Genomic DNA, 19,844 nt, shown 5'->3' with positions numbered 1-19,844 from the left:
CCAATGGTACCATGCCATTTTCCATTATAAACCATCTAATTATCTCTACACCTAGGTTTTAAGTTCTATAACAATGAGGGACATACTGCTCCTTTCATACTATCCCTCCCAGGTGCCTAGCACAGCAATGAGCCCATAGTACAACTTCAATAAAGGTATGTCACAGAATTGATCCCTCTACCATTCCACCTAGGAAATACTTACTAATAGTAGATATCAAATCTTGAAACCTTTCCTTAGGAAAGAGTGGGTTTTCCAGTCCTCGGAAATACAGTTTTAAAACACCAGCGACTGAATTGATATCTCGTTCATTTTGATCATCCACAAGGGGGTCTTCACCTGAGAGGAGAGAGATGATAATTCAGCTGGGTAAGGAGGCAGGAAATGTGCAGGTGGCGGGGGGGATGGCCTGGTGTAGCCTGAACTAGAGGAGACACAGATGGGCAGCCCCCTTGAGAGACCAAGTTTAGAGTTCTCCCTATAACTGATTTTGAAAATGTTCAACTCTATGGAAATATTGTAAAAATAAAAAAATGAAATCACCCTTCACTCATTCTCATTAACTTACACTCATCTTTCCATATTTGATTTCTCTCTTTACTCATATTTATTATTGCTCAATGATTTGAGAGTATTTTGTAGATGTCACAAAATACCATTGCTAAATACTTCAACACATTTCTCCTAAGAATAAGGATATTCTCCTACATAAGCACATAACATCATTACACCTAAGAAAATTAACAATAGTTCCAAAACACCATCTCATATACAGCCCACATTCAAACATTCCCTATTGTCCTGTCTTTCATAGAATTCCTTCAAAGGCTATCTAATCAACATAATTCATTTGGTGGTTATGTTTCCTTAGTCTTTGGAATGTAAAAGAGGCCCCAACATTTTTTATTGTTGGTTTTTTATAATGTTGCCTCTTCTGAGGAGTCCAGGCCTCTTGCCTTTTGGAATGCCTCCCACTCTGGATTTGTCTCAATGTTTCCTCATGATTAGATTTAAGTTAAACATTTTTGGCAAGAATAGTACATGGGTGATGTTGTGGACACCACACTGGATCCAGAGGCACATAATGTCAGCCTGTTTTGCTGCTGGTGATATGAAGTTTGATCCATAGATTAAGGGGGTGACCTCCAGATCTCTGCACTGTAAAGGCCTATTTTCCCCTTTGTAATATATTTATATTTAAAATATAAAATATATTTTTGAAAATAACAAGTGATCTATGTGTAACTCATTGTGCTCAACATGTTTCACCCAGTGCTTTTAACCTCCAGTGATGATTTTAGCCTAAATCAATTATTATCCCGGGGTTACAAAATGATGAATTTCTAATTCTGTCATTCATTCTACATTTATTAGTTAGCATTCTTCCATAAAGAAGAGGCTTCCCCACACTCCCTTTTTAAAATTTATTCTTATTATTATTATATAACATCTTCGTGGGATTGTTTTTGTAATTTTTAATTTAATGTGTCATAATCCATTATCATCACTATTCTTTGGGGTGCTCAGATTATCCCCAATTTTGCCAGGGACAAATGTCCTTTATAGGTGACCTCCACTGAGCATATCCTTGCTTTCTGGCATAAAAGATGCTCATGGATCACTTTATACTTCCCCTGACCCAGATCTGGAATCAAACATTTCTCCAAGAAGTTCTGTTTGCTTTTTGTAGGGAATGGCATTTAGAGACCAAGATCTAAGTTCCAGGTGTGCTCATTGGTACAGGAGTGCTATAAAGAGCTCCTAAACCTTTCAGGGGATAGAGGGAGAATACATTTTTTTTTCATGAGTCCACACAGTTACTTCCAATTCATATTTAAGATTCAACATTTGCTTTATCTTCATTTATTTTATATTTGTATTTCATTTTGCTTAGTGAAAAATCTTGGTTCTGAATCACATTAATAATGTACTTCTGTATCTGCCTTATTCTATAATATACATAGCATAGTTTTGAAATGTTAATAGCAATATCACCACTAACAATAAACCTACTACATAAAATTTAAGATTTCTTTGCAGGGCTTTTGTTTTTGTTTTGGGCAAGGGGTTAGTCCTCAGAAAGTATCCTGCTAAAGATGTGTGGTCAGAAGACAGAAAGAACATGAGTGGTTGCCTAGGGTGGGGGGCTGAGGTTTAGGGAGTCTCAGGAGTAACTACTCCTTGTGGGTACAAAGTGGGTACAAAGTTTCTTTTGGGGATGATGAAAAATTTCTGAAACTGGATTATGGTGATGTGCACAATTCTAGTATATTATACATATACTAGAAACCACTGAACTGTACAATTTAAAAATGGGTGAGCTTTATGGTATATAACTCAATAAAGCTGTTAAAAATGTATGACCAGAGCACATGTTCAAAAGTTACTCTCTTTGTGATGATCAATTTGATACATAGCTTGTTCTATTTCTGTTTAATTTTAGGGACTGATTTTTTTTTAAGAACTCCTTTCTTAAAAATTTTGCAGTTTTAAAAATATAAAGCATTTACATTGTCCAAAAGTCAAAACTAGATTAAAAAAATTACATCCAGACAAGTCCTACTCTTCTCCTTTCCCTTCCCCACCTTACATTTAACCATTTTCATCAACTTCTGGTTTGCCCTGTGTTTTCTTCTCCCACAAAAAGCAAATAAATACATGAGAATTTTTTATTTCCCTCCTTTTTTTTTTTACAGAAAATGTAAGTAGTATATAATACTGCAACATATTGCTTCTTTACTTCACAATAAATACTAGAAATCCCTCCGTATCAGTTCTTAAAGATCTCCCTCATGCTTTTTTTTTTTTAATGGTTACAAAGTACTCTATTTCACTAGTCCACCATGACTTAACCATGGTTAAGTCTATGGATTGAATTAATCTATGAATTAATCTATCTATGGATTGACATGTGACTTCTTTCCAATCTTTAGCTCTTACAAATATTGCCACAACAAATAATCCTGTGTGTTTTATATTTGTGGAGGTGCATCTCTGGTCAGGTCTTAGAAGTGGGATTATGGGACAAAGGGTACATTTCATTCGACAGAGCCAAATTCTGTCCTACTGGGGCTGCACCATTCTACACTCCTACTGGCAACACAGGAGAATGGTTTTTTCCCACAGCCCTGACCATCGAATGCTGTCAATCTTTCTATTTTTAACTCCCATTGGACAGGGAAAATGATATCTCAGGAGAACAACACTTTTCAATTTAATCCTGGGCTGTTTAGCTCGATCCCCCCAAGTTTCCAGTGGAGGAGGTGAAAGGAGACACAGAGCAATCCATCCACCCCCTCCCTGAAGGTGCTGACAGATGTCTGCACAACGGGCATTTCCTCCTTCTTCCAGAACAGCCCACAGAATGTTCTAAGACTGGCAAGCAGTGAAGAGCAGAGCTGGAAATTCATATTTGGATCTCTTTACTCCACCTCCGTAGGAAAAGAATGCATGTCACTGCCAGGGCCTCTGCTAGCCTCAACATGCTTCAGTGCAAATGAGAGAGGGCCCCCACCCCCCACTTGATTCCTGAACCAGGTGTTGTGGCTTACAGAGCATGAACTAGAGCTCATGCTCCCACCTGCCCTCTTTGGCTGAGCACCCCCGCTCCATGCCCAGCCTGAATGACGGTGTGTGGCTGCCCAGACACCAATGTTCCATAGCCCAACCTCTCAGATATCCCCAGAGGAGAACAGAATTCCTTGTGAGGAAGGAAGAGAGAAAACATAAAAAAATCACTGCCTATACTGATATAGCACTTCTTAAGTGAGAAGCACATTCGCACACATGATCTCCCTTAATCCTCCCAAGAGCATCGCCTGGCGCTGAGGAAGGCATGATTCCAATACCACCGTTCTCTCCAGTGAGAAAACTGAGGCCCAACAAGCAAAACAACTTGGCCACATTCACTGTCAAAACAGACACCAGCAGCTCCCAGGCTTCATAATGCCTGGGAGATATTCTTCCTTTTTACCAGTGTCTGTCTGTCTACTTCCATGCCTCTTTCCCACCTTCCTTCTTTTAGAGTAGAATCTCAACCTTTTCTTTTTCTTTTTCAAGAAAAAAGTTTCTCTGAATGCTCCATACATAAAACAAAGCTGTCTTAGTTGAGCTGGTAGGAGAGGTCCACACCTCCCCCCAAGCCCCCTCTCTGTTCCTGTAGCACCCCTTGAAGCCCCTCTGAAGGACCAGAAAAGTTCAAAACCTTTGGATTGCAATTAGCTATTTCCCTATTATTAGCCCATATGACCTTTGGGTTCTCATGATTCAAAAGCACATGAATTTTTCTTCTCCACAGTGCATGTTAGCTCCCCTCACCAAGCACAATCCACATATGGACTTTATATATACACATATATACTACCCATGTATGCACGCGCGTGCGTGCATGTACACACATGCACACACACACACACACACACACACCATTTGCTCTTGCTTTTCCTCCCTGAAGGCACTTAGCCCATGAAAGGAACCATCCAAATATTCCAAATATTCTCTCCGCCTAGCCCAGGACTTTGGCTCTCTGCAGGGCAAATCAGTTTTGGTTCCAGAAACAACCAGAATTCCAGACCTCAGGGTGAGCAGGATGGTTTGTGGGAATGGTGGCTTTCTCCAGGAGAACTACAGCTAAAACTCTAGGCAAGTCGGAGAGAAAGCTGTGTTCACACTGGGCTGCTACCTTCCTGGGCGGGGAGGAATTGTTACCCAGCAGCCCTGCCTGCAGTGCCCTCTTAGCCAGGTCACCGGGCACTGCGGGGGACTTGACAGCAGGGCTGTCAGTGCAGAGTGTGAACACAGTGTGTGCTCACAGGCTCTCAGGAAACCTGCCGCCAGACTGGGTACATGGCAGGAAGCTTGCAGGTGGCCTCTCACACAAGGACAGTTAGTTCCGTGGCCACAGGTTCTCCTACGCCCCATCTTCGGCTCCTCAACAGGACAGCTCCTCCCAGTGTCTCCCTGTTACACTCCTCTCCCTGGGACAGGATTTAGATCTCTGAAGGGCCAGGGCGAGAATGTGTCAGACCCTACATGCCATGACTTCAGCCTCAGATCCAAACCCAATCCTGATCTGCACAAGGTGAGAGGCCACTGACTCCCCTTCCAGTCACCTCTCCACATAAGGAGAGCCTCCTGGCAGCTCTCTCATCGTTGCATACAAAGGGGACAGTGGATAGGTCTGTGGGGGGAAAAAGAGTTTTCTCAGGAAAACTGGCCTGAGAGACAACAGCAAAGCATGGCTCTCTCCATGGCAGGGCTACTGATTTCCTATCCTCCTGTGGGGTTTCGCCTTTGTTTTGCCAGACTGCAGAAAGAGCTCAAAACTTGCATGATGAGCTTAAGGCTTACTGACAGAAAAAAAAAAAAAAAAAATCATATCATTATCATTTCCGCCTCAACCAAAACCCTGGCTGGCTCATGTCAGAAGAAAAAGAAAGTGGGTTTAGGAATAATAATAAGTCAAGAATGAATTTCCTACATGTTGCAATTTTTCAGAACCTTAAAGAAAACAGATCTGTGCTCCTTTCAACAGCCTCATACAAGGAATGTAGGCAAGAACTTTACCCAAGAGAGAAGGAAGGGGGCCAAGGAGGAGAAAGACCCAAATCTCCTTGAACAAATGGCCCAGGGTAGGCACCCTGCAAGGACTGAGGGACTTACATTTTAACAAATAAAAGGAAGAAAGGAAAAATGCACAATGCACTGGTTTAAAGAGAAAATTCAGTCACAAGTTAGAGTGCGTGGGATGGAAGAGTGGGTGAGGAGAGAAATACTGAGCATCCCCGGCCTTGGTCACCTGGTTGCCCAGTGCAGAGAAATGCAGCAGGGGCTACTAGTTTCAGGTGAGGTGGGAGGTGACCCTGAGGGTGAGCTAAGTAAGGAGCCAAACCCAAGGTACTTGGTTGGTGAACTTCAAGAAGCAGAAAATGTAACCGGGAAATCTGGGCAGTAGGGAGCCCACAGAAGCCAGGAATGGATTTTTCTAAAAAAGATGTACCAGGAACAGTTTGTTTGTTTGTTTTTAGAATAAGTTCACCACAGGTTCAGGTAGAGCAGAAAGATATAGCTGCTGCAAAAATGAGATTCATTCTGAAATGAGGGAGACTGGGAGGGGGTGAGCCAATTTGCATACTTGAGACAAAGAAAAAGCAGAAAACATTTTTGCTGCTGAGACTTGGGTCAGGTGATCTCTGCCCAGTGGGGCTCTGCCCAGCAGGGCTCTGCCCAAGGTGATCCAAGGCCTATTTGGAACAGGCACCCAAGCAAGGGACAGAAGGCATTGATCTTAGAAAATCGCATTCACGAAGGAAAGAAAGCGGTGCTCTTGGGGCAGGGATTGTGCTGGGCTGCCTGGTACAAGAAAGTTACTTACAGAACCTAGGGGAACAGGGAAATTCGAGGCAGGGGCAATTGCCAGGCTGGAGGCCCTGTGCAGTGAATTTACCCATGAGATTTAAGGAATTCTGTAATGCAATGAGACCAAGAAGATGGAACCAGCAAAGATTCCAGACCCGGTTCTGTTCATTTACAATGAACACAGGGCAGCAGGGGTGCTAAGGAGTTGGGAGAAATGACGAAACAAGACTTTGGGTTGGGCTGTCCAGTGTTGTCAAGAGAAGCTCAGAGAATAATGACTAATACTTCCATTAGGGAGGCTGATGGGAGATACTTCTTGCTTCCTGGCCTTTGCATATGCTGTTTCCTTAGCCTGGAATGACCGTTCCCTACTTTTTTTGGTTCTTACTCCTTAAGCCTCAGCTTGGGCATTTCCTTTTCCATTCAAGAAGACTTCTCTGGGTTTACTATTCCTCCCCACCCCAACCAAGCTGGGCTAGGGGTTCCCATACCACCCAGTACTTACTCCATTGTCTGCTTAAACTGGCTCCCTACTAGTCATGACTATCTTTTGCTCCTATTGTATTTCCAGGCTCTGGCACAGTGTAAGGGCCCAGTGAATGCATGCTTGTTGGGATGGCAATAAACTCATGAGGAGGAGCTTGCAGCAGGGGAATTCTGGGGCTCCCTGGTTCTCAGTGCCCAAGATCCTTCAGCTCCTCTTGCTCCTTCGGCAAGATCCTGGAGCAGACTCTAACACAGAATCTCCGCAGGACATTAGGAGGCTACCAAGTACCACATCTAGTCAAATCCTGCTCCCTGAACCCGGTTCAAAGCCAGAGTGCCAAGGGCCACAGAGATCTGTGCTGGGGGCCATGGCACTGACTGCCTGGGGCTCACAGAGTGCTTCCTCCACTCCAGGGCTAGGCCACAGAGGGAACTGCGGGGAACAGTGAAGGGATGAGTTTGCTCAGGAGGCAGCCCCTCCAGAGGAAGATGGGTAATAAGCAGGGAGAATTCCAGAGCTAGAACTAGGGGAGAGGCCTGCTCAGAGCACAGCCAACAGGGACCAACCAAATACCTTAAAAAACTCTTAGGAAGATTATGTAGAAGGAGGGGTAAGAACATGCTTTGTAAATTGGGATGTGATATATTACAGGAAAATGGGTTCAGATTGGGGTCCTCAATTTTTTTTTTGCCAAAATGTTACATTAAAAAAATAATAATTAAGATATTCTAAAAGTCAGGGCGCCTGGGTGGCTCAGTGGGTTAAAGCCTCTGCCTTCGGCTCAGGTCATACTCTCAGGGTCCTGGGATCGAGCCCCGCGTCGGGCTCTCTGCTCGGCAGGGAGCCTGCTTCCTCCTCTCTCTCTGCGTGCCTCTCTGCCTACTTGTGATCTCTGTCTGTCAAATAAATAAATAAAAAATCTTTAAAAAAAAAAAAGATATTCTAAAAGTCACTCAGTATTATCTGTATTCTTCCAACTTTTCTTAAAAAAGCAGCAGCCTTTTTGATTCACATTATAATTTCATGTGCTTTCCTAGGCCCTCTTTCCCAGCAACTACTATACAGGCGCTAGAGAGAGTTGTGCTGGTAAATGTTTCACAGCCAACTCTTTAGACGGAAAAAGACAAAAGATCTTTGGCATTTGCCAATTTCTGCAGTGTAAATACTCCTGCCTTGGCTGATTTCAAGCTACCAAGGGGAAAGCACCGAATGCAGCTGGAAAGAGATAGCGATAAGAGCCAGCCCCAGCACATTGCTGGCTCTGAGACACACATCAACACCCATCCTGGCTTCCTCTAGACACAAGCTTGAGATGGTGACTCTGCACCTACCTCTCTCAAAGGAATTTTTTATGTCATTGACTTCGACCTGAGATCCTGGCACTCGGAAGATCCCTTGTTGTTGGAGTCCTAAAAGAAACAAACAAACAGAAAATGCCATGATGCCTTGAGCTCATCAGACTGCTGGGCACACATGATTCTCCCTATTGCTTGTCTCTTTCTCCCACCACTCTTCACAAGGCTCTTTCCCAGTAAAGATCTCCCGACAGAAGCCCAAAAGTAGCCTTTGCAATTAACTTCATCTGGCCAAAATACTCTGCACCATCCTGCTTCATGTGTCTGTGATCTCTTGTTGGGGTCTGAAGGAAAAGGCCATAAGAGGTTGATATCAACACGGGACCAGTGATATTTCATTCCATTCAAGAAGACTTCTCTGGGTTTACTATTCCTCCCCACCCCAACCAAGCTTCCAATCTAGCCAAGGTGCACTTTGCCTATCAAGTATGCCAGGGACACTGGCACCAAGGAGCTTGGCCTGAGTTTACAAATGTCATTTCAATGTAACAGCCACAGAGATTCTGAACAAGAATGACCAATATCATTCACTTGACCATTCCCACCCTCGGCCTATTCAGACATCTTCTTCCTTCCAGGAAAAGCTTGAGTCTAGAGTGCATGCTGGCCTGGGATCAAGGAGCTTGGGGGACATCAAATTATCAAAGAAAAGGAATCTTTTTCTTATGTGCTTCTGCAAGGCCATAACAAGGGGGACACCCCAACAGCTGATATAAAGTAACAATGCAGGATCGGAATCTATAGGGCTGAACAGTAACCTATAGAATTGAAGGAATTAAAGGGCCTCTCTCATCTTGAATGGGAATTCGTGGGGTGACTGTGATCTTCACCCTCACATTTAGTTTTTCTATATAAAACAATCCTTCACATTAAAATTTAGGAAAGTGTTTACCTCTAAATGACAGGCTTTAGTCCAAGTTTGCTTTGTACATAGTATGTGCTCAATAAAAACATGTTTATGTCTTTCCTAATCAATCTTGAATCTCTACCTCCTGTGTCTTATATCCCCCCCCCCCACATATTCCCATTCAGTCACACTTGTCTTCCTTCCCATATTAGACCTTACACCTGCCAGGCACAGCTGGCTGCTTCTACTCAAATATCAGCGCCTCACAGACGTTTCCACTTACCACCTTAGCCGAACACAGCCCGCCACCCTTTAGCCATTCTCTATCCCCTTTTCATTAGTTTCTTGGCATTATCACTACCTGAAATCATATTATTTCTTTATCTGCTTATTTCCTTGCCCTTCTAATCGGTAACGTAAGCTACTTAGGGCCAGCACCTTACCTGTCTTATTCATGCCCGTATACCCATTGTCAGAACAGTGCTTGCTACGCACTCTGAAAATCAAGTTTTGGAGGAGCGAATGAATGACTAGATGGAAGCCCAAGGGCAGTGCTGGTGACACCGTGGTTAGCACATCCCAGACATTCTATTTCCTTTCTGGAACTGACTAGAGCCAGTTAACTGACCATCCACTGCCCAGCTACCTTCAGTGCTCAAAATGCAGACCTCTGAGGTGGGGTGGGAGGCATGAAGGAACTGAAACGGTCCTCCTACCCATGCCCTCCCTGATCCTTGGTTTTCCTGGTTCCTCAGTCTTCTCACCACCACCTTCGTCCCCAGACACACAAGGCTCAAAAAGGCACTCAGCACAGCACCTGTGCCAAGAAGCGCTTTCTCTCTAGGAAGCAGGGCAGTAATGGGAAATCCTCTGAGACGGATTAAAACCTCACTTCCTGTGAGGACAGCCCAGCGCCTGCTCTGGAGAGAGCGGAGAACACGCCCTGGGACTGCGCTTACCGTATAAATTGATGTACCGGATGCAGCTCTCGACTACAAGCGGGATAGCTTGTCCTGAGTCCTGAAGAGAAACAGTCGTGAGTTGTACTGGGCTCGGCAGCCACCACAGGGAAAAAGACACTGCAAACACAGATTATGAACTCAAGCCAGAATATTAGTACCATTGGATTAGTTGGAAAATAAGCAAAGAGCTGCTAATCCTCAAGTCTCCACAAACAGTTAAAACAGAAGGTCTTCAGCTAGGTGCAGAAAAAGGCATAGCTATGATAATTGGAAAGAAATGCTCTGTCTTCTTACTTAGCTGGGAAAAAATCAGGGCTCAGAAGGCTTGGCAGGCACATCTGGGAAGGGGAGGGAACCCCCTGCTCGGAGAGGGCTGGAGTTCGCTCTTGAAGAGTGCTTCACCTTCCCCTCCACGTTGTCCCACTCAACCCAATGCTTCCAGTGCTCAAGGATAAAAAGGCAGGATCGAGACCTCCTTCGAGCACTGCGGTACCTGATGCTTGAAATAAGAAGAACGCACTAACGGAAGCAAGGATGGCCCCCAAGGGTCCTTTTGAGCTCTGAGAAAGGAAGGCCAGGTCTACTCCTGAGGTTACAACCTAAACATCCAGATGGATACTTTGTTCAACAATAAAGGTGTTATAAGGAGAAGTTCTAGAAACAGCTAATGTCAGCCACTGACCACTGACTGGCCAACCTTAGTCAAAAAGGCTGAATAAGACACAGCTCTAAACTTAGGCAGGGCAGGGGGTATGAATATATTTTCAATTACATCTTCCTAGACAGGCCCACAACCACAAAGACCTGGGCAACGGGTAGTTTTCTCTCAGATTCCATAATTGGTTGATCGCGCTATTATTCCAAATCACTTAAAGAGCACAAAATCTTTTTTTAAACTTTCTTTAAAAGGGGCCAAATTAAATTACTAACCTCCTCAGGTGAGGAAACAAGGCACTTGTAATATATTCACGTAAGAGAAAAACCCCATGAATTTCAATGCCTTTGTGGCTCCTCCACACCCCACCTGTGAAGCCTCTCCTTAGTTAACAACAGTCAGGGAGAGGATAAAATGGACCCTGTGGCTATAGGCAAGGTGGGCCCTGCTCTAGAAGTCAGTACTAAAGACAGGTTCCATCCAGTTGAATGGGGCTAACGGACCTTTCTAGTAAATACCTGGTTCCTGGTTCGAGCATTTCTTCTTCCTCTGATAACAAAAAATAAACAGGCAGCAGAGCAGGAGAAAAAGAAAAGATTACGCAGGAGTAAGATCAGTTAGAGTAAGCAGATCCTTCAGAGTCCGTGAACGCGGAAATGCAATGGCAGCCAGCAACGGTCCTGGGGTGACGGCCAACCAGCCTGCCGGTGGGGAGGGCTGCCCCTGCACCTCAGGGCCTCGTACGGGCTCTGCGCCCTGCCCCTGGCCAGCCTGCCGGGTGCCTGCCTTGGACACCAGGTGGCAAAGGGGCCTCTATCAGTCCTTGACAAGCAAAGGGATTGTGTGTATGGAGCCCCTTCCTCGTCCCACCTTTAGCTTCTCCTCAACACAGGGTCTGTTCACTCACCAATGGGCAAGGGCCCACCTAAGACACCTTAAGGTTAGCCCAGCTGCCCACAAGAAGGAGGGACACACACCTTCAGGCATCTACTGTAACACTGCCCCTGCAAGTCAATTCAGGAAACCTCATTTCACCAAGTGAATTTCACCAAGATTGTGTTTATTAAGTGTCCTCTGGCTACAACCTGACAGGACTCCACCCGATTCCAAATTCAAACAGCTTCCATGGTTTCTGACCAAATACCCTGGGTAGCTTTTCCTGGGTACTCATTGGCTTTGCTCTCCTTCCTACTCCCTGACCCTCACAGTGGCACTGAGAATACCTCAGGGAACCCCAAAGCTGAGAAAAGCCTGGGGGAGGGACGGCAGTAGGGGGTCAAAATGCTTTTATGGTCTTGTAGGTAGAACTGGAGCCTTTACTGTCACAAAGCCATCCATTTTCAGGGAAGCTCCATGGATTCTCTCTTCCATATGTGCAGCAGGCCAGGCTCTGGGGTGTGAGCTTTATTTCATTTGGGCTCCTTGAGAGGCTGACCTGAGAAAGTGGAGGAGGCATGCCTTTTGGCTGGTGTCACCTGTCCATTCCCCAGCATCTCCACAAGCGGAACTATATGTTGGCTAAACCTACCTGATTCCTAGAACTGAGCAAACAGCCTGTCAGGTGGGACTCTATGAGCAATATCCTAAAGGCTTGTGACCACAGTGATGACCAGCATTTCCATAGTGCTTACTCTGGGCCAGGAGTGCTCTGGAAACATGGCACAGATTAGCTCATTTGATCTCGTCACACAGTCATGAGGTAGGTAATCAACAGAAAGAAGGTGGGGAGTCTCCCTCCCAAAATGTATAATAAAATTTAAATGGGCCTCAAAATTTATGAGAAAAATTGGGTTTCCTTCTGTCTGAGAGGGGGGAAAAATGAAGGATTTTGTAAAGGGCCAATTTCAACGATCCCAGAAATCTATCGATGTATCCATCATTCTTAACTTGGGGATGCTGCCTTGTCCCGCGATACCCTCATCATCACAGAGTTCCAGCAATGTCCTTTTACTGAAAAACCTTTCACAGGTTTGGCACTTCAAAGCGGGGCGTTCTTCATTCGTGCAGTTTTCTCCCAGAGAGCACGTAAATCATAAGAGAAAATTAAATTCCATTCACAAAGGTTGAAGGGCTGAATATATTAAAACTGCCTTTTCATTCTCTGAAAGCTAATCGTCCTTGAGGGTGAGCCCCTGCTGCCTGCGAGTCTGTCTCTGCACTGCCCCCCACCGGCACATGGAAGCGTTTGCTACCTGCCTGACAGTATGTAGTAAATGTAGTAATAATAATAATAATGTAGTAAATAAATAATAATGTAGTAAAAAAATAATAATGTAGTAAATGTAGTAAATGTATAGTTCGACTATGAAGAAATGCAATCGTGTTGAACAAGTATACTTTTTTTTTTAGTCACATGAGTGTGTTTATTTTTTGAACTAGTCCCTCGAGGACTTATTCCACCACATGACCCATGCTAAGTGGCTTTTCAGAGCCAGTCACCCAGCCCCACTCTAGCCCATGCCTCTTGCCATTTTGTGCCTTCAGCGACGTTGCAAAGCTGAATTGAAAACACTTTTCCTTCCAATGGCCAGACCGTCCATTCTAATATGAAATTTTGGCACCACCGACCAAGGCCATGCTACAGGCTCCAAAGAAAAGTGAACAATGGCACCAAATGATGTATTTAGAGTAAGAATGTGGCTTCCCAAGGTGACTACCTCCTCCAAGGGGCAAACATGTAGTTGAAGTTCTGATGTGTTTATCACAAGGGATAGAGTCAGATGGTCTAACAGTCATACATTTTGTGTAGCAGCTCTCTATTAAAAGACTATTTCATTAAACAGAAGACCTAATTCTCATGTCCTGTTAGATGAGTCAGTTCCTTCCAAGTGCCCGGACTGGTCATCCATTTTCAAAGAGCTGAGCAAACTCGCGTAGGCATGCCTGTCTCAGAGCTTTCATTCATTGTGTTCCTTCTTTCAGGGATTCCCACCCCGCTCCTCTCCACTTTGTCCGTACCCACCCGCCGGAAGCCTCGTGCGCTCTAGGGTCATGGCTCTTCATGCTCTGAGCTCTCACAGCACTGGATTCCATGGGGTCATTCACAGACGGCTCTTCCTGAATCACCTAACCTTTCAGCTTTCCCTGCTGAAAACTTCCTGGGCGGCACCATACGCTCCCTGAGGGTGCAGAGAATAGCTTATGTGTCCTTCAGTCCCATCCTGGCTATGGAGAGCAGCTTTTCCAAGGGCAAGGGTGAATGAGATGAAGTCTTGGTGAAGACAGGAGGGAGGATAAAGAAAGAAGGACTCTTGACACATTTTCCCATGACCTATTAGATGGCAAACTGTTCACTCAGGCTTCCCTCCAAACAGTACCTCTTTCCTGATGGACCCAGTGGCACCCTTCCTTTTGGGATCTTCCATGGCTCTTTCCTCTGAGGTAGCCTGAAGCAGCCCGTGCTGTTCCCTGCCCCTAGACAGTCCCCATTGGTGCCCTACTGTTCCTCCGTCCCCATCCCCTACTGTCCCTTCCTTAGAACTCAGCCCACTGGCAGAGACAGCTGTGAGACCCAGGCTGCTGGCTCTGCCTACCTAGTTCCATGTCTGCCTGCTGCACACACATGCCCCCTCCCCTGCTGAACTCCATCCCGGGAGTCCCACGAACAGCATGTCAGGACGGAGGATGGAGTACCTGAGCAGGGGCAGCCTCCATGGCTCCAAAATTACCAGCAAAGCCCGAGAACATTTACATTTCTCCTGACTGACACCAATCTTCTTTTTCCGCAGAAAGTCTCTCCACTGGACAATGGAGGGTTCTCAAATAACTGGCAGGGGCCCTTTCCCCTGCTCCCCCTAGCTCATGTTCCTCAAGCATCTCCCCCACCTGCTGCCCCTTTCACCTCTCTGGCCAGCTTCAGTTACCTTGAGTCACTCATTCTCTCTGGGATGCCTTGATCCCTGTGCCCTTTGCCTCTAGGAGGCAAGAAAAAGACAAACTCACTGGGCTCAGACATTTTCATTATTAATTTAGGAGGTACGGGATGCATCTGGAATTCTAAAGGGATTACCTCAAGATGCAAAACAAGGTGGGAGAGTTTTCTCTCAAAAATTTTATGTGTTTCCTTTCTCTGTATATTCTCAACCCCCCCCCCCAAAAAAAGAAAATTACTTGTATAAAAACACAGTTACCCACAGGGATTTTCTTTGTGTTTCTTCCAGCTAACCACCTCTTGGGAGGCGTGGATGCGAAGCAACGTAAGGTGGTTTCCCGAACTGTCCCTGGGGCTCGCTAGGACTGCAGTTCCTGAAGCAGAAGAGCATGGCCGGCAGGGGCTACCGTGGTGCTGGCATTTCAACCTTGCTTGGACTTCATGGGCTTCATCAGGATCTTAACCAGGGAAAGCACTTAGAATCAACTGGTCAGAGACAAAAGCAGCTCTGCTTCGAAGCCCTTACTAAAGATAAGAGTAAGCTGCCTGAGGAACTAGCTCGCCCCAGGGCCAGGCCCAGGGCACGAGTGAAAGTTCTGGCTGGTCAGGGCAGGGCTGTGGGCCAAAGGGAAGAGGTGGAGGAAGGCTGCCATTACATTGGGCGCATTCGCGGACTCCGTAGCTCCCCAGCAAGTACCTTAATAAACGCTTCCATACAGCCGTTAAATAGTTTATGGCTACACACTGAGAGAGGCCTAGGTCTCCTCATTTTCTGTGGTTTAGGGGGAAGACAGGGGGGCCTAGGGAAAATGGAACAAAAGAAAACAAGAAAGCAACGATTGCAAACATACAACTGGGAAAGATGCTCTTAAAACCCGTGACTGGAGGAGAACACAAAATGCAAATGGAAACACTTGAACCCCAGCACATTGGTGTCCAATGCTCCATCTGAAGGCCTTTGGATGTTTAAGGGGATCTTAATTTACCCACAATGTCAGGCAGGAGCAATGCTCATATAACACAAATGTATTCTAGATCACAGGGGAGAAATAGTATGTAGCCAGGAAACCATTGCAACTCCAATCAGAGGCTGTCATCCTGCAAAGCTGACCAGATGGAGGAGGAAGCAGGGGAGAGAGATGTAATCTGTAGCCTGAGAAAGCAAGAGACCTTCATTGATGATTGGAAGGGTTAATTTTCATTAATTTGGCTTAAATTCATCACCAAGTCTCAACTCCCAATTTACCAGGGCACTGATCTTTCTAATGCCTCTTGGCATTTCAAATGCACTTGACTAATCTTTATTGCATTGATCTAAGAGCCAGGCAATTATTCCTCTCATTTTAGAGATGAAGAAACTGATGCCTGGAGGGAGGCTACAGCTTTTTTGGGGTCCCGGGGTAACCCAGGGTAATGATTATATCCTATGCTTTAGTCAAGTACACTTTTGATTAAAGCACTTTCAAATCCATTATCACACTTAACGTTAGCTCAACCCTGTTCAGACAGCTCCATTTCACAGAGGCAGAAACTGAGGCCTAAAGAGGGGAACTGGCAGAGCCAGGCCCCAAACTCAGGCCTCGTTGGCACCAAGATTTTTCACACCAGGCCAGTCACAGAGCCTTAGGGCACTTGTTCATTTCCAGCCAAGGATTCATTCCATCCCATTAACCCTTGCCAGCAGAGGACCTGTTGGGTCAGGTTGAAAGTGTCTTGCTTTACTTTAGGGTCTCCATTCCCTGTGCTCCACTCTTGGCTCCAGGGAGGGGAAACCATACCACAGTTCACCAGAAACAGTGAAACAGCCACAAACACCAGACCAGTTTCCAGAGTTGCTCACCATGCATATACCTGTGTTGGCTTATTTGCTCATCTTTCGCCACCCAAGTTGGCCTGACTCAATGCCACCAGCCTTCCAGGGCAAAGGGCTTTCTGAGGTTAGGAGGAGGGCCCCTAACTGAGAGAGGCAGTTCATTTTCAAATGGCTTGGTTCACAATTTGGGGAGCAACAAGTGGGGACCCAGCCTGGCACAGGTAATGTCCACACATGACAAGCAAAGACCTGGTCCCCCAAGTCTTGGTTGATTTCTGTGAATGGGCAAGAAATCTTATGGATTGTGGAGCCAATCGAGGTGAAAGAGATTCATGCTGCCTCTCTGCTCAGTGGCCTGGTCGTGCCCGTCCTCTTCAGTGGCCCAGCCATCTAGGGAAACCTCCTGAGCTTCTCCTACATGTTTGAGTACTGAGCAAATGCTGCTAGCTCCAGGACATGCATGGGCAAAGACACAGCTGAATCCAAGTATCATGCCACCCAAACATTGGAACCAAAATAATAGCACAGACCAAAATTTTAAAAAGAAACAACAGGCAAGACTATTTTGAGCCCATTTTGGATCTATGTCAATTTGGTTAGCTAAGTCCATGTCATTTCTTTTTCATCAGTTACCGATTTTTTGAGGATGTGGGTACGTGGGGGTGGTACTTCTTACAGTGGATCTGCTTTTGAGTTTCCAAATGCCGAAAGAGAGAGTAAAAAAACTGTGACTCGAGGCCACAGGCTTCAATCTTGGGATTAGGAATAACTCGAGGATAGCAACTGCGCCCCGTTGCTTCCCTAGTGTTTGGGGTTTCTATTTGTGAACGTTCTCAGATGGTTTCTTCATCTCACACTGTAGGATACCCTCACAACAACCCTGTGAGGTAGGCAAGACTGATTAAATCCACTTGAAACATAAGGCAAATGAGCCCATGAGAGATGAAGAAACTTTCCAAGCGTCTCACAAATAATACGTGATTGAAGCTAAGAACTGAATTCAGCTCTTCCTCTTCAAGATTCTGGTGTGAGTGTGAAATTGGGAAGTTGATTTTTATCACCGAACATCTAGCAGTTGCTTTAAATTATCTATTAAACTCCCACGGCCAGCAAAAGTAGAGATTCTTAACGCAGGGGCTGGACACCCAGCCGGAGGGTTTTCTTAAAGTAAGTCTTACGGAGTTTTTTTCTTGACGTTTCTAAAATGGAATGAAGGGGGGAAAGGATACTTTTCCCATTTCTCCCGCCCAATCCAGAAAGCCAAGAACTGCTCAGATCACACTGGGATTTCTTTCTTTGTGTCATGTTCTGGGTACTGACCAGAAATCTCTGACAAGGAAACGTAGCTATCCCAACTTTGCATGACATCAAATCGATTTTGACTTACTGAAGTGCTGGGTGGGGCACAAAGTGGGGAGCAGGGGGGCAGCTCAGCCAAGGAAAGTGGGGCAGCCTAAGCCTTCCATCTCTTCTGCTGCTCAGTTGCAGAGCAAAAAGGAAAGAAAGAGAAAGGCAGGGAAAACAGGAACAGAGAAAGCCACGGAGAGGAAGAGAGAGAAACCAGAGACCAATGTCCCCTTTCTGCCTTTCAACCAAGATGAAAATTTACATACGTTGGCAACGTAAGAATTGGCCTCGAAATTATTCTGTGACCAAAAGAATGGTGACGAAAATGTTATAACCCCATAGATGTGGGTGTCGATATCCAAAATGGTGGCAATATTGTAGTTCAGAGGCAGTTGGGCCCTTGGAAGCTGTGCGTGGGTATGTATAAGGTTCCATCTGTTTAGACAAGAAATCTCATGTGTTTTCATCGCTAATCCCGACCACAGGGACGAGCCGACCTAGGTTAGGGAAGCCAGTCTATAGCTAGAAAAATCACAATCAGACCTTATGTTTGCATCTTGCTCCCCATCTATCATGCACTTTTCAAGTGCCTTATTGCATCCAGACCACCTTGTTACAGGGTTATGAACTAGCATTATTCTAAGATCGGGTTCTGAAAAGTGAGAAAAAAATGCACCGTGTTGCAGCCCATGTGCAAAAATTGGTCTACACAAGGCCAGCAGCAACTTGGCTGAGGGGTCCTGCTCAAAGGATCATCCAAAATGACACTAACTTTGGGCAGGAAACCATGGAAGATACAGAGAGCCATGGCATAGAAACATCTCACCCGGGGCCTTTAGGATTAAATTAAAAAGCACTTCAAGTTGGCAGCGCATTACACACAAATTTTAAATGAGTTTTGGAAGAAAGGGGAAGCTTTTAGTTTGCTAACAAAGTTGCCTCTGACCTTGGCCAAAGGCCAGAGTACAGATGGCTGGGTTTGCAGTTTAGTGCAGTATGTCTAAGTGGGAGGTCTGTAGTCACAGCTTGCATTTCCCAGGCCCTAGGTCAAAGAGGGTGTGGAAGACCACATCTCAGATGGCTTTATTTAAAAATTAAAAGAAAAAAAAAAAACCCTCAACTTTTCTCTGAGTTAGACCCTGGGACCTGGCCAAGGGTTCGATTACAGATCTCTCCCGCAATCTGCTGGAACCATCTTCCTCTGCATGAGTTCTAGGAATTCGGAGGAAGTGAGGGATGGCTCAATTTGTCCCCCATCTGTTTTCCTATTTGCAGACTTTGGTGTAAAATGTGGCTTCTGTTGTTTGGGGACTATGACAACATCTTCTTGCCAGAGAATCTAAATAAATAAATAAATGAGTTTGTTTCTGGAAGGTTTTTAGAAAGGGACCCTGCACATCTGCTGACCCTTTGCTGGAAGGTCCTCGCCTGGCATTATGAATCACCCTGATATTCCCAGACTTCTGGGGCCCAGAGGAACAGCTGCACAGCTCAACTTCTGGGAAGCCCTCTGTCTCCCCATCTTGATCCCAGCAAAGTGAAAACCTCAGAGCCTTCCAAGCCTCTTCCCAGCCAACTCTCTTCCAGATGGACAGGAGGGAGTTGAGGGTTCATCTTCCCTTTTGCCAAGTAGAACAGCTTTCCAGGATTCTGGGCCACTGGCTCGATTCGTGTTGGGCAGTGGGGTAACTATTTGCTGGGAACTTGAAAGGAAAGAGATGGGTTCTAAGGAACAACCTGGTCAGCAAAGGTGCTGCTTTGAGACCTCAATACTCTGAAAGTAGATGAAAGGTCCACTCGCTGAAGGTCAACCCTTCAGCTACCACCTGATGAGTGGAAAGTGTTCACTGGCTCTGGTCTGCTCAGGGAAAAGCGCAAAAGGTAATGTTGAGCAAGCTGGAGAGAAAGCAGAAGTTGCCCATTTGTTACTTTCTCAGCAAGGGACTCCCCAATCAGTCCATCCAAGTGCCCAGGAGGTCTGAAGCCAGGGTGTGGGCAGTAGGGGCATCTGTACGCGCTTGCGTGGCTATGCGCATGCATATGCCCAGACGTGTGCCATACGAGCCAAACCCAAAGACCTGGCAAATGGGGACCCGAGGTTGGGCCCTCTGCCTGGGGAGGGCAGTTTGCTCAGCAGCCAAAGAACAGAT

General features: G+C 45.6%; 1 protein-coding gene across 3 annotated transcripts in view; it reads right to left on the bottom strand.

Annotated features, from left to right (window-relative positions):
• The window catches only part of SRGAP3 (SLIT-ROBO Rho GTPase activating protein 3), a gene marked incomplete at both ends in the record, with an annotated part of 247,518 nt that overhangs the window by 24,894 nt on the left and 202,780 nt on the right, over positions 1-19,844 (bottom strand). The window contains 5 exons of one of the 3 annotated variants that reach the window (XM_080817981.1): positions 205-339; positions 8,176-8,253; positions 10,006-10,066; positions 11,182-11,212; positions 17,735-17,821. In XM_080817981.1, coding sequence (XP_080674107.1) covers positions 205-339; positions 8,176-8,253; positions 10,006-10,066; positions 11,182-11,212; positions 17,735-17,821 — 392 coding nt within the window. Of the gene's footprint in view, positions 1-204; positions 340-8,175; positions 8,254-10,005; positions 10,067-11,181; positions 11,213-15,231; positions 15,335-17,734; positions 17,822-19,844 lie in introns of all 3 variants that reach the window. The other 2 variants (XM_080817980.1, XM_080817982.1) reach the window with 2 other exon arrangements.

Source organism: Martes martes (assembly GCF_963455335.1).
Source record: "Martes martes genome assembly, chromosome: 1".
NCBI lineage: Eukaryota > Metazoa > Chordata > Mammalia > Carnivora > Mustelidae > Martes > Martes martes.
Note: the sequence above shows the minus strand (reverse complement) of the source record. Positions and strands in the feature narration are given on the sequence as shown.